This window comes from Saccoglossus kowalevskii, chromosome 6 (assembly GCF_978046115.1).
Source record: "Saccoglossus kowalevskii chromosome 6, keSacKowa6.1, whole genome shotgun sequence".
Classification (NCBI taxonomy): domain Eukaryota; kingdom Metazoa; phylum Hemichordata; class Enteropneusta; family Harrimaniidae; genus Saccoglossus; species Saccoglossus kowalevskii.
The window spans coordinates 7,221,380-7,237,655 of NC_140646.1; the positions used below are offsets into that span (position 1 = coordinate 7,221,380).

The 16,276-nt window shown below is 33.7% G+C and overlaps 1 protein-coding gene across 1 annotated transcript in view; it reads right to left on the minus strand.

Moving 5' to 3' along the window:
• Positions 1–214: 214 nt before the first annotated feature.
• Positions 215–16,276, minus strand: part of LOC102802094 (sodium leak channel NALCN-like) — a 129,184-nt gene continuing 113,122 nt past the window's right edge. Inside the window, exons 36-39 of the mRNA XM_085499995.1 lie at positions 6,784–6,934; positions 5,059–5,277; positions 2,704–2,833; positions 215–2,614 (exon numbers count right to left, since the gene is read on the minus strand). Of these exons, the coding sequence (XP_085356121.1) occupies positions 2,442–2,614; positions 2,704–2,833; positions 5,059–5,277; positions 6,784–6,934 (673 nt within the window). The 3' untranslated portion in view covers positions 215–2,441. The remainder of the gene's footprint in view (positions 2,615–2,703; positions 2,834–5,058; positions 5,278–6,783; positions 6,935–16,276) is intronic.

The window sequence follows — 16,276 nt, forward strand, 5'->3', positions numbered from 1 at the left end:
AGCAATCAGACTTGTGGTTGTGGACTTGTGATAAGCTCCGCTTGGCTAAGTCAATAGCAGGGCTAAAAATGGTCAGCTGTTGGCCATTTTAAATCGGGTAGTCAAACCAATACATCTATATATCTATGACACGATGTATCATGAGTATATCAAATTTGAACATAATCAGTCAAAGCATGTCAAAACCTCATTCATTAAAACAAAATCAACAGAATTTTGAAATAATCATTTTATTAAATACATTATTATATGATATACATCTTGTACGCAATGCTATATATCTTGAAAGAGTTGATAAATACAATTGTAAAACCATAGATTAATACAATTTAGTCATATTCACCTATTGTAGCAAGGAGATACATACATGGTTATAAATATGAATTTACATGAAATGAAGTAGTCTTGAGTGTAAATCTTATACATTCTCTACCATCAGTAAGTATTGTACAATTCTCAAACCACTCTATCATATGGCAAGGTCTTTATGTTGTTGGTTTTTCCTTAAAATTTGATCAAACTCTGTAGTCAATGTTGATGTCTGATCTGTGCTATTAAAATGAAAATTAATTTTCAAGTTCATTGACAAAACTAAATTAAATATCAAAGAAAGCTTAGAAAGAACTCCTGTGTGCTGAGGGAATAGGGATCATGCTGTAATATTCGGGAATATTTGAAAATGATAAACAAATTATGAATAATCTATTAAATAAGGAGCCACCTTATCCAAGAGCAACTGTAATCCCAACGTGTCTTTTTTTGTTACTGCGTATAAATTGACACTATCTGGGGCACGTCGCACGCGATGAGTACCAACCAAAAATACACACAGGACATTTTAAGTGGTTCAAAACAAAACCTATTCGCTAATTTTCATTTCGAAAACATCTAGGACGGCTTAAAACCCTGCACCCCGTCCTGCATGTTTGTTTTTTTACCAGGCAGGAGACGCCGAGGCCCACATAAGGTGTGTAAATATAACAAAGCGAGATACAGATTGTTTCCTTAGGTAAAAACAATGTACAGAATACTCTGATGAAACAACTAAAGTAAACTAGGATACATTAGAGCCAATGAATTCGTAGTTTCCGACGAAAAGGGCCGAGAAAAAATACCCCTCATAACAAATCACCGTGTTGAGGAGTGGTGAACAAATGAGACACTGATTGTCAAATTGTTTTGGTAATCATCGCATGTTGATTCAGTTTCATTTGTACAGGGTACTCTGACACAAAAATAAGGTAAACCAGCCTACTTAGTGCTAATGATTTTGTGATTTCCCACACGAAAAATGTTCTCAGAAATAATCTGCACCAAAATTGATCACAGCTGTCACGGTAAATTCGGTATGTTTTATGATTTTTTTTTCTCCAAATCCCAACACATATTTACACATGTAGGCGAATTTTGTCAGCCCTGTGTAAATAGATATTTTTACTGGGAATGTGCCCCATTTTACGTACGAGAAGCCCTTACACAACGCAGTAGTCATCTACACACATAGACATCGTATATCTACTAATCGACTTGATAGCGCCGTAGTTTGAGGAGGGTGGGGGTGAAAGTGTCCAAATGTGTATATATGCAATTCATAATGGAAAGAAGTACAATACAATGTTGGTAAGCAATACAAAGGAAATATCTGAATGTAATGAATGTAAACTAGCTTGCACAGTAATTCGTTTCACAATCATTGAGGTTATATTTGTTCAATTATTTATTTATACAATAATAAAAAATCATACATGTAATTTCGTAGACCTTTCCATAAAATATAAACTGATACATGTCATCTACCGGGCATTTGCTTCATTTTGTACAACACTGGAAATAACAAAATGGCTGACACCATCATAAATTGCTGGTCATAAAAAATAGAATGCGCATCATTATGCAAATTAGTCCACTCACCGACTCCTATTAGTTGTATTCATGCAATTGGGCAGAAACAAAATTTAAAAAATTCTCACCTTTAATTAAAATGTAAAATAGCAGCAGCCAATCATTAGTAACATTCTTACCAAGTTACATAAAAATCGTTTTAATGCTTCTTGAGATATAACTGAAATAGCTTAAAATTCACACATTATTATGCGGATGAGCTCATTAATATACATGGATGTCAACCAAAATCTAATCATTATGTGAATTTTTAGTATGTGTGTGCCATCTATCAAGTTTTTATTTATCATGTAATGACCATGATGTCTTGGAATAAATGAATCACAGTGCTGGTGTAAAAACTATACATTTATATAAAAATACCAAGAATTTGCTCAATTTCACTTTTAGAAGCTTTCAAACTGAGTTTAATTTATATTTCCTGGATGGAAGATTACAAATCAGCATGGTTTGAAAACTTGCTATAAATTATTACATTTCTAAGGTAAGCTTAATTAGTTGTGTCATAGCCAATCAAGTGAGCCAAGTTGTAGAATTAATCAACCTTCAGATTCACTGTCACTGTCATATCTGAGTTGTTCAGTCCACCATCCTTTCACTTCCTGTGTCACGGTGGTACCGGAATATGGATTGGTACTCTTGGTTGGTTTCAACGTTGCTCCTGGTGAACTTGGCGGAGGAGCTTGATTCCCACTACTTTGCGTATTGCCAGCTAAAAACAAAAATAATGGCATGAGTGTGAATATGGGATAAAGAACAATATGTTGATAATTTGACTAGACAGTCTGATGTTTCACTTACATCCACCAAGCTGTAGCCTCTTGCCCATTCGTCTAGCCCTTAAATTAGTAGCAGTTTCTGTTTCCACCATTGCAGTTATTGCACCATCTGATAAGGTAGGACTGAGTAAGCGACGACTGATTGGAGAGGTCTACAGAAACAAACAAATCAATCGTTTCATGCACAACGACACAATAATAACAGATAATTAAAACTAAAATCTGTATCACAGAGAGGTGGCTGTACAGCAAGAGGACTCACCACAAATTAGTTCTAAAATATTATTAAGCCAAAAATATAAATTCAAACATCACTTCTGTGATATTTTGACTCGAACGACAAGATGTAAATTTTGCTAAAACATTGGATTTGACTGAGAACCTATTGGACTGGGTTTACTCTGTGAATGATGCAAATGTGTGGAATATCAAGCAGTGGGGGCGGGGCTAAAGGTGCCATGAAACTATTAAAAGTGATATTGCAATATTACTTCAATATTAGCACACCATCTAAACAAGCAGCCTGTTAGCAATGCACATTTCAATTAAAGAACAGAAGATATCATTAGAAAATGAACAATATGTATAGTATCAAAGCAACAGGACTTGTTGTTTTCAACAAGAAGTAAAAATTATCACTAAAATTAAAGATATCATGAAATGAACAATTATGTAGTATGTACTACCTATATATGTAATATCAAAGCAATTGGACTTTTTGACTCCTGTGTGCGAAGCACAAAAAGGGAGTCTTTGCAGTTAGTGTGTCTGTGTGTGTGTATGTGTGTGTGTCTGTTCCACTGATATCTCAAGAACCATACATTGATTTTTGATGAAACTTGGTGCATAGATACTCTGGGCCAATGCGTAGATTTGATTAGTTTTGGGTAAAAATCTGTGCCATAATGATTAATCAATTTTTGGCTTTTCCACTGATATCTCAAGTACTAATCATCACATTTCAATAAAACTTGGTACATAGATATCATGGACATTGTACAGACCTGATAGTTTTTAGGGTAATATCAGTACATATTAATTACCTAATTTGCATAATTAATTTTCAGCTTTTGACATTTTAAGTAGTAATCATCACATTTCAATGAAACTTGGTACATAGTTACTTAAGGTCTGTGCAGAGACCTGATTAGTTTTGGGGTAAATATTTGTGCATATTAATCACCTTATTAGCATAATTAGTTGATTTTCAGCTTTTTGCCTGATAGCTCAAGTACTGATCATCATATTTCAACGAGACTTGCTACATAAATCCTCTAGGACTATGCAGAGACCTGATTAGTTTTAGGGTAAATAATTGTGGATATTATTCGCATAATTAGTTAATTTTTTCCATGAATGTTCCACTAATTGGATTTTAATGAAACTTTTATAGAGTATTCTTCATCACATTTCAATGAACCTAGGACTATGCAGAGACCCAATTAGTTTTTGGTAAATATTTATGTATATTAATCACCTAATTAAAATAATTAATTAACACTGATATCTCAATTACTGATCATCACATTTGAATAAAATTTGGAACATAAATGCTCTAGAACAATAGACAGGCCCGATTAATTTTGGGTTGAAATTTGTTCATATTAATTCTCTAATAATAATAATTAAGTTTTTTTGTTCTAATCACATTTCAATGAAACTTGGTACATAGATATTACATTATGCAGGCCTTATTAGTTTTACACTCAAATCTGTTCATATCAGTTACCTGATTTACATAATTAGTTTTCAGCTATTCCATCAATATCTCAAGGACAAGTAATTTTGAATTAATTTTTAATGTGTCTTCAATACTCTCAGCACATGGGAGTTCTTTCTAAGCTTTCTTTGATTACCAAAAATGACAAAAATATTCACCAAAATTAGAGAATTAAAGATATCATTACAAAATGAACAAATTTGAGAGTGATTCACATGTAGTACCTATATATGTAATATCAAAGCAATTGGACTTGTGGTTTTTAACAAGAAGTCAAAAATATCACTTTTTACCAAAAATGACAAAAATATTCACCAAAATTAGAGAATTAAAGATATCATTACAAAATGAACAAATCTGAGAGAGGTCCACATGTAGTACCTATATATGTAATATCAAAGCAATTGGACTTGCGGTTTTTAACAAGAAGTCGAAAATATCACTTTTTACAAAAAATGACGAAGATATCATCATGAAATGAACAAATCTGAGAGAGGTCTACCCAAGGTACATATACACCAAGTATCAAAGCATTCAGGCTTGTAGTTTTCAAGAAGAAGTCGAAAAAGTAAAACATTGACACGGACGACGACGGCGACGGACAATCTTGCATTCCTTCCACAACTACAACAAATACTGTTCTGGTAGCTGTCATACCTTTGGATTATCATTTTTCGATGCAGCTGCACTCGCTGACCTGTCAGTCTTCTTTTCTTTCTTCTCTTTGTGTTCATTAGACATGATGTCTTGTTTTCTATCATCTTTTATTTCAACATGTTTCTGAGTTTGATCTATGAAGTCTGGCAACATCATTTTAACGTTTTCTTTCTCTCGCGCCATGTGGAAATCAGTAAGTTCCTTGGAAAATTTACCTTTCTGCAATGACATAAAACAAATATTTAATTTGTAAAATTGTCACAAGAAACAAATTGTGAAATTATAATATTATGTCTCACTGTAGTATGTAACATTATACATTAGCCAAGGTTGACAATGGGCTCTGAGGGTCTCTAAAACTGTACGTCCACCGCTGTTGGGGTGTACATTTGTATTATTATACCGAATAAATCTAAAAACAAATTGTGGCATTCAATCATGGCAAACTTGCAACATTAAACTATGTAATCCAGTATTATGTCACACTGTAGTGTGTAACATTAAACTATGTGATCCAGTATTATTGCGTTATTAACGAAAATTACATCATAGATCACTCATTAGATATCCTGTACGTCTCAATGACAATGTGAAAATTATATTGTGGATCACTCATTAGATATCCTGTATGTCTCAATGACAATGTGAAAATTATATTGTGGATCACTCATTAGATATCCTGTATGTCTCAATGACAATGTGAAAATTACATCATGGATCACTCATTAGATATCCTGTATGTCTCTATGACAATGTGAAAATTATATTGTGGATCACTCATTAGATATCCTGTATGTCTCAATGACAATGTGAAAATTATATAATGGATCACTCATTAGATATCCTGTATGTCTCAATGACAATGTGAAAATTACATCATGGATCACTCATTAGATATCCTGTATGTCTCTATGACAATGTGAAAATTACATCATGGATCACTCATTAGATATCCTGTATGTCTCAATGACAATGTGAAAATTACATCATGGATCACTCATTAGATATCCTGTATGTCTCTATGACAATGTGAAAATTACATCATGGATCACTCATTAGATATCCTGTATGTCTCAATGACAATGTGAAAATTGCATCATGGATCACTCATTAGATATCCTGTATGTCTCAATGACAATGTGAAAATTACATCATGGATCACTCATTAGATATCCTGTATGTCTCAATGACAATGTGAAAATTACATCATGGATCACTCATTAGATATCCTGTATGTCTCAATGACAATGTGAAAATTATATCATGGATCACTCATTAGATATCCTGTATGTCTCAATGACATCGTGGATCACTCATTAGATATCCTGTATGTCTCAATGACAATGTGAAAATTATATCATGGATCACTCATTAGATATCCTGTATGTCTCAATGACATCGTGGATCACTCATTAGATATCCTGCACATGTATGTCTCAATGACAATGTGAAAATTACATCATGGATCACTCATTAGATATTCTGTATTTCTCAATGACAATGTGAAAATTACATCATGGATCACTCATTAGATATCCTGTATGTCTCAATAAAAATGTGAAAATTAAAAACTCAACCATAAATAAAATGTAACTTTCTCAATTTTTCTGAATAGTGCAATATTTTGTATTTTAGTCTATTTAAATTTGGACAGGACAATGTTGTTCAAGAACATGTGTGTATAAATTGTACAATAGTTTGAGAATGATTTCAGTGTTTACTTACAGATCTGATTCTTTTGAGACACTTATCCAGCCACTGTCTAATTGTCATCTTAGCAACTTCTTCCTCTATGTTGTATTCCAATTCTTCTCTTGCCATCAACTCATCAAATTGTAAACTTTTACGAATGTCCACAGAACGATATGAAAGCATACTGCAAAGAACAAAAACAGTGGAATGAAATTATAAACCTGGAAATGTGAACATTCTTACTCTCGTAATTATCAATATAACAACATAGAATAACTACATTGTATTACAACATTGCGCATTTAAAAACAAATAAATGGATAGATACAAACTAATAATGCACAATCTTTTTTTTTTCATTATGAAAGTGAGTACAATAGACCTAAAACAATGCAATAATATATTTAAACTTTAGGTGAGAACAATTCTGACCAAAAATGAACAAGAATGTTCTTCAACAAGTCATTGAAAATGACACGGTCCCCATTAAATTAAGTTCTCTTTGTGCTTGTCATATTAAAGCCAAGGGATTGTCACGAGCGTGTCCTTGAAACTTGAGTTCCAAGTGGCGTATACAACAGATTGTTTATTTACATTAAAACACGTTCTCCGTGTAGTAGTAATATGGCCAAAAATAACAACAGCCGTTATTCGGCCATCTTTGATCTGATTATGAAACACACTGATATGTATGATGTATGTGCCAAATATGAATGAAAATGGTACATAAATTGTGGAAATATAGTAGTAAGGCCAAAAAGTCAGATGGCTATCAATCGGCCATCCTTGACCAGATTTTGAAACAAATTTTCATGGACATGCATCCTAACATGTATAAAGTACATGTATGTGCCAAATTTGAATGAAAACTGACAGAGCACGTCCAAGATACCACATAAAAAACAAAACAAGATGCCTGCAAGTCAACCATCTTTGACCCAATTGCGAAATAAATTGTCATGGACATGTATCCTAACATGTACAATCTATGTAGCAAGTTTGAATGACAACTGACAAAGCATGTCCAAAATACAACATTTTCAAATCAAAGAAAGCTTAGAAAGAACTCCCATGTGCTGAGAGTATTGGAGACGCATTAAATATAATTCGAAATTACTTCGCTGAAAACTAATTATGCAAATCAGAAAATTAATATGAACAGATTTGAGTGTAAAACTAATGAGGTCTACGCAATGTAACAGAAAATCTATGTTTCCAAGTTTAATTGAAATGTGATTAGAACCAAAAAATTATGAATTATTATGCTTATTAGGAAATTAATATGAACAGATTTTTACCCCAAACTAATTAGGTTTGTACATTGTCCTAGAGCATCTTTGTACTAAGTTTCATTGAAATGGAATAATTAGTACTTTAGATATCAGTGTGAAAGCTGATTAATTAATATGTACAGATTTTAACCCACAATTATCCAGGTCTGTCTATTGTCCTACAGCATCCATGTACATTCATTGATATGTGATGTTTAGTACCTGAGATATCAGTGTGAAAGTTGGTTAATTATGCAAATTAGGTGATTAATATGCACAAATATTTACCGAAAACTAATTGGGTCTGCATAATTCTAGTTTCATTGAAATGCGATGATTAGTACTTGAGATACCCATGGAAAAGCTGAAAATTAACTAATTATGCAAATTAGGTGATTAATATGCACAAATATTTATCGAAAACAATCAATCTCTGCATAGTCCTTGAGTATGTAAGTACCAAGTTTCATTGAAATGTAATGGTCACTACTTATATCAAATGCTGAAAATTAATTAATTATGCAAATTAGGTAATTAATATGTACTGATATTACCATAAAAACTATCAGGTCTCTGCAGTGTCATATGACATCTATGTACCAAGTTTCATTGAAATGAGATGATTAGTACTTATATCAAATGCTGAAAATTAATTAATTATGCAAATTAGGTAATTAATATGTACTGATATTACCATAAAAAATATCAGGTCTGTGCAGTGTCATATGACATCTATGTACCAAGTTTCATTGAAATGTGATGATTAGTACTTGAGATATCAGTGGAAAAACCGAAAATTGACTGATCATTATGCAAATTAGGTAATTAGTATCCACGGATTATTACCAAAAACTAATCAAAACCTAGCATTAGTTCAGAGCATGTATGTACAAAGTTTCATCCAAATCCAATGTGTGGTTGTTTAGATATCAGTGGAACAATCATGGAACAGCTAAAAATCAGCTAATTATCATGCAAATTAGGTAATTAATATGCACGGATTTTTACCAAAAACTAATCAAATCTGCGCATATGTTCAGAGCATCTATGCACCAAGTTTCATCAAAAACCGATGTATGGTTCTTGAGATAGCAGTGCACAGTCGTACACACATACACACACACAGACACACTAACTGCAAAGACTCCCATTATGTGCTTCGCACATGGGAGTCAAAAACAAGATCAAATCGCTAAACCACTGAATGTGCATATGTGCCACATAAAGTACTAGGCACATGCAAAGAATGATTAATATAACATGAACTGTATAATTCCCAAATAATAGTACAGTAACATATATGAAACATAAATAATAGCCAGATTTTTCACTTTTTTTATTTATACTGAGCAGTATAATTGTCTTCATTATGTCTACTAATAAATGTTTCATTTCAGCCAAATTTTACCCTACATCTTGCAAATTGCACTTGATAGTTACAACAAAATTGAATTTATTCCCAAATTTGAAAATGATGAGATAAAAATTATTATTGTCACCAATTTAACCAATCCTTGAAAACCATACATAGAACATCAACTAAAATTGAAAATGGTTGAAATACTAAACTGGTTAAAACAATAATTTAAAAGATATTTGATAAAAACTGTTTAATGCTGATGAGTCTTATCTCCCATCTCGGTGTCCCATGTGACATTATGAAAGCTGACAACGCCTAGTGTATACCTTAAAACATCATAAAAGCTGACAACGCCTAGTGTATATCTTAAAACATCATAAAAGCTGACAACGCCTAGTGTATACCTTAAAACATAAAAGCTGACAACGCCTAGTGTATACCTTAAAACATCATAAAAGCTGACAACGCCTAGTGTATATCTTAAAACATCATAAAAGCTGACAACGCCTAGTGTATATCTTAAAACATCATAAAAGCTGACAACGCCTAGTGTATACCTTAAAACATAAAAGCTGACAACGCCTAGTGTATACCTTAAAACATCATAAAAGCTGACAACGCCTAGTGTATATCTTAAAACATCATAAAAGCTGACAACGCCTAGTGTATATCTTAAAACATCATGAAAGCTGACAACGCCTAGTGTATACCTTAAAACATCATAAAAGCTGACAACGCCTAGTGTACAGTATATCTTAAAACATCATAAAAGCTGACAACGTCTAGTGTATACCTTAAAACATCATAAAAGCTGACAACGCCTAGTGTATATCTTAAAACATCATAAAAGCTGACGCCTAGTGTATATCTTAAAACATCATAAAAGTTAACAACGCCTAGTGTATATCTTAAAACATCATAAAAGCTGACAACGCCTAGTGTATACCTTAAAACATCATGAAAGCTGACAACGCCTAGTGCATATCTTAAAACATCATGAAAGCTGACAACGCCTAGTGTATATCTTAAAACATCATAAAAGCTGACAACGCCTAGTGTATATCTTAAAACATCATAAAAGTTGACAACGCCTAGTGTATATCTTAAAACATAATAAAAGCTGACAACGCCTAGTGTATACTTTAAAACATCATAAAAGCTGACAACGCCTAGTGTATACCTTAAAACATCATGAAAGCTGACAACGCCTAGTGTATACCTTAAAACATCATAAAAGCTGACAACGCCTAGTGTATACCTTAAAACATCAAGAAAGCTGACAACGCCTAGTGTATACATTAAAACATCATAAAAGCTGACAACGCCTAGTGTTAACCTTAAAACATCCTGAAAGCTGACAACGCCTAGTGTATACCTTAAAACATCATGAAAGCTGACAACGCCTAGTATATACCTTCAAACATCATGAAAGCTGACAACGTCTAGTGTATACCTTAAAACATCATAAAAGCTGACAACGCCTAGTGTTTACCTTAAAACATCATAAAAGTTGACAACGCCTAGTGTATATCTTAAAACATCATAAAAGCTGACAACGCCTAGTGTATACCTTAAAACATCATGAAAGCTGACAACGCCTAGTGCATATCTTAAAACATCATGAAAGTTGACAATGCCTAGTGTATATCTTAAAACATCATAAAAGCTGACAACGCCTAGTGTATATCTTAAAACATCATAAAAGTTGACAACGCCTAGTGTATATCTTAAAACATCATAAAAGCTGACAACGCCTAGTGTATACCTTAAAACATCATGAAAGCTGACAACGCCTAGTGTATACCTTAAAACATCATAAAAGCTGACAACGCCTAGTGTATACCTTAAAACATCATGAAAGCTGACAACGCCTAGTGTATACCTTAAAACATCATAAAAGCTGACAACGCCTAGTGTTAACCTTAAAACATCATAAAAGCTGACAACGCCTAGTGTATACCTTAAAACATCATAAAAGCTGACAACGCCTAGTGTATACCTTAAAACATCATGAAAGCTGACAACGCCTAGTGTATACCTTAAAACATCATGAAAGCTGACGTCTAGTGTATACCTTAAAACATCATAAAAGCTGACAACGCCTAGTGTTTACCTTAAAACATCATAAAAGCTGACAACGCCTAGTGTATACCTTAAAACATCATAAAAGCTGACAACACCTAATGTATACCTTAAAACATCATAAAAGCTGACAGCGCCTAGTGTATACCTTAAAACATCATGAAAGCTGACAACGCCTAGTGCATATCTTAAAACATCATGAAAGCTGACAATGCCTAGTGTATATCTTAAAACATCATGAAAGCTGACAATGCCTAGTGTATACCTTAAAACATCATAAAAGCTGACAACGCCTAGTGTATACCTTAAAACATCATAAAAGCTGACAACGCCTAGTGTATACTTTAAAACATCATAAAAGCTGACAACGCCTAGTGTATACCTTAAAACATCATGAAAGCTGACAACGCCTAGTGTATACCTTAAAACATCATGAAAGCTGACAACGCCTAGTGTTAACCTTAAAACATCATGAAAGCTGACAACGCCTAGTGTATATCTTAAAACATCATAAAAGCTGACAACGCCTAGTGTATACCTTAAAACATCATCAAAGCTGACAACGCCTAGTGTATACCTTAAAACATCATCAAAGCTGACAACGCCTAGTGTATACCTTAAAACATCATCAAAGCTGACAATGCCTAGTGTATATCTTAAAACATCATAAAAGCTGACAACGCCTAGTGTATACCTTAAAACATCATAAAAGCTGACAACGCCTAGTGTTAACCTTAAAACATCCTGAAAGCTGACCATGCCTAGTGTATACCTTCAAACATCATGAAAGCTGACAACGTCTAGTGTATACCTTAAAACATCATAAAAGCTGACAACGCCTAGTGTTTACCTTAAAACATCATAAAAGTTGACAACGCCTAGTGTATATCTTAAAACATCATAAAAGCTGACAACGCCTAGTGTATACCTTAAAACATCATGAAAGCTGACAACGCCTAGTGCATATCTTAAAACATCATGAAAGTTGACAATGCCTAGTGTATATCTTAAAACATCATAAAAGCTGACAACGCCTAGTGTATATCTTAAAACATCATAAAAGTTGACAACGCCTAGTGTATATCTTAAAACATCATAAAAGCTGACAACGCCTAGTGTATACCTTAAAACATCATGAAAGCTGACAACGCCTAGTGTATACCTTAAAACATCATAAAAGCTGACAACGCCTAGTGTATACCTTAAAACATCATGAAAGCTGACAACGCCTAGTGTATACCTTAAAACATCATAAAAGCTGACAACGCCTAGTGTTAACCTTAAAACATCATAAAAGCTGACAACGCCTAGTGTATACCTTAAAACATCATAAAAGCTGACAACGCCTAGTGTATACCTTAAAACATCATGAAAGCTGACAACGCCTAGTGTATACCTTAAAACATCATGAAAGCTGACGTCTAGTGTATACCTTAAAACATCATAAAAGCTGACAACGCCTAGTGTTTACCTTAAAACATCATAAAAGCTGACAACGCCTAGTGTATACCTTAAAACATCATAAAAGCTGACAACACCTAATGTATACCTTAAAACATCATAAAAGCTGACAACGCCTAGTGTATACCTTAAAACATCATGAAAGCTGACAACGCCTAGTGTATACCTTAAAACATCATGAAAGCTGACGTCTAGTGTATACCTTAAAACATCATAAAAGCTGACAACGCCTAGTGTTTACCTTAAAACATCATAAAAGCTGACAACGCCTAGTGTATACCTTAAAACATCATAAAAGCTGACAACACCTAATGTATACCTTAAAACATCATAAAAGCTGACAGCGCCTAGTGTATACCTTAAAACATCATGAAAGCTGACAACGCCTAGTGCATATCTTAAAACATCATGAAAGCTGACAATGCCTAGTGTATATCTTAAAACATCATGAAAGCTGACAATGCCTAGTGTATACCTTAAAACATCATAAAAGCTGACAACGCCTAGTGTATACCTTAAAACATCATAAAAGCTGACAACGCCTAGTGTATACTTTAAAACATCATAAAAGCTGACAACGCCTAGTGTATACCTTCAAACATCATGAAAGCTGACAACGCCTAGTGTATACCTTAAAACATCATGAAAGCTGACAACGCCTAGTGTTAACCTTAAAACATCATGAAAGCTGACAACGCCTAGTGTATATCTTAAAACATCATAAAAGCTGACAACGCCTAGTGTATACCTTAAAACATCATCAAAGCTGACAACGCCTAGTGTATACCTTAAAACATCATCAAAGCTGACAACGCCTAGTGTATACCTTAAAACATCATCAAAGCTGACAATGCCTAGTGTATATCTTAAAACATCATAAAAGCTGACAACGCCTAGTGTATACCTTAAAACATCATAAAAGCTGACAACGCCTAGTGTTAACCTTAAAACATCCTGAAAGCTGACCATGCCTAGTGTATACCTTCAAACATCATGAAAGCTGACAACGTCTAGTGTATACCTTAAAACATCATAAAAGCTGACAACGCCTAGTGTTTACCTTAAAACATCATAAAAGTTGACAACGCCTAGTGTATATCTTAAAACATCATAAAAGCTGACAACGCCTAGTGTATACCTTAAAACATCATAAAAGCTGACAACGCCTAGTGTATATCTTAAAACATCATAAAAGCTGACAACGCCTAGTGTATATCTTAAAACATCATAAAAGCTGACAACGCCTAGTGTATATCTTAAAACATCATGAAAGCTGACAATGCCTAGTGTATACCTTAAAACATCATAAAAGCTGACAACGCCTAGTGTATACCTTAAAACATCATGAAAGCTGACAACGCCTAGTGTATACCTTAAAACATCATGAAAGCTGACGTCTAGTGTATACCTTAAAACATCATAAAAGCTGACAACGCCTAGTGTTTACCTTAAAACATCATAAAAGCTGACAACGCCTAGTGTATACCTTAAAACATCATAAAAGCTGACAACACCTAATGTATACCTTAAAACATCATAAAAGCTGACAGCGCCTAGTGTATACCTTAAAACATCATGAAAGCTGACAACGCCTAGTGCATATCTTAAAACATCATGAAAGCTGACAATGCCTAGTGTATATCTTAAAACATCATGAAAGCTGACAATGCCTAGTGTATACCTTAAAACATCATAAAAGCTGACAACGCCTAGTGTATACCTTAAAACATCATAAAAGCTGACAACGCCTAGTGTATACTTTAAAACATCATAAAAGCTGACAACGCCTAGTGTATACCTTAAAACATCATGAAAGCTGACAACGCCTAGTGTATACCTTAAAACATCATGAAAGCTGACAACGCCTAGTGTTAACCTTAAAACATCATGAAAGCTGACAACGCCTAGTGTATACCTTAAAACATCATAAAAGCTGACAACGCCTAGTGTATACCTTAAAACATCATAAAAGCTGACAACGCCTAGTGTATACCTTAAAACATCAAGAAAGCTGACAACGCCTAGTGTATACATTAAAACATCATGAAAGTTGACAATGCCTAGTGCATATCTTAAAACATCATGAAAGCTGACAATGCCTAGTGTATATCTTAAAACATCATGAAAGCTGACAATGCCTAGTGTATACCTTAAAACATCATGAAAGCTGACAACGCCTAGTGTATACCTTAAAACATCATGAAAGCTGACAACGCCTAGTGTATACCTTAAAACATCATGAAAGCTGACGTCTAGTGTATACCTTAAAACATCATAAAAGCTGACAACGCCTAGTGTTTACCTTAAAACATCATAAAAGCTGACAACGCCTAGTGTATACCTTAAAACATCATAAAAGCTGACAACACCTAATGTATACCTTAAAACATCATAAAAGCTGACAGCGCCTAGTGTATACCTTAAAACATCATGAAAGCTGACAACGCCTAGTGCATATCTTAAAACATCATGAAAGCTGACAATGCCTAGTGTATATCTTAAAACATCATGAAAGCTGACAATGCCTAGTGTATACCTTAAAACATCATAAAAGCTGACAACGCCTAGTGTATACCTTAAAACATCATAAAAGCTGACAACGCCTAGTGTATACTTTAAAGCATCATAAAAGCTGACAACGCCTAGTGTATACCTTAAAACATCATGAAAGCTGACAACGCCTAGTGTATACCTTAAAACATCATGAAAGCTGACAACGCCTAGTGTTAACCTTAAAACATCATGAAAGCTGACAACGCCTAGTGTATACCTTAAAACATCATAAAAGCTGACAACGCCTAGTGTATACCTTAAAACATCATAAAAGCTGACAACGCCTAGTGTATACCTTAAAACATCAAGAAAGCTGACAACGCCTAGTGTATACATTAAAACATCATGAAAGCTGACAGCGCCTAGTGTATATCTTAAAACATAATAAAAGCTGACAACGCCTAGTGTATACTTTAAAACATCATAAAAGCTGACAACGCCTAGTGTATACCTTAAAACATCATGAAAGCTGACAACGCCTAGTGTATACCTTAAACAAGCAGCCTCTCGGCTGAGATAGCTCCGCTGTTAGCAATGCACATTTCAATTAAAGAACAGAAGATATCATTAGAAAATGAACAATATGCATAGTATCAATGCTATGGGACTTGCTGTTTTCAACAAGAATTCAAAAATATAATTTTTCACCATAAACGATTGTGGTTTTTAACAAGAAGTCGAAAATATCACTTTTTACAAAAATGACAAAAATATTCATCAAAATTAGAGAATTGAAGATATCATCATGAAATGAACAAATTTGAGAGTGGTCCACATGTAGTACATATATATGTAATAT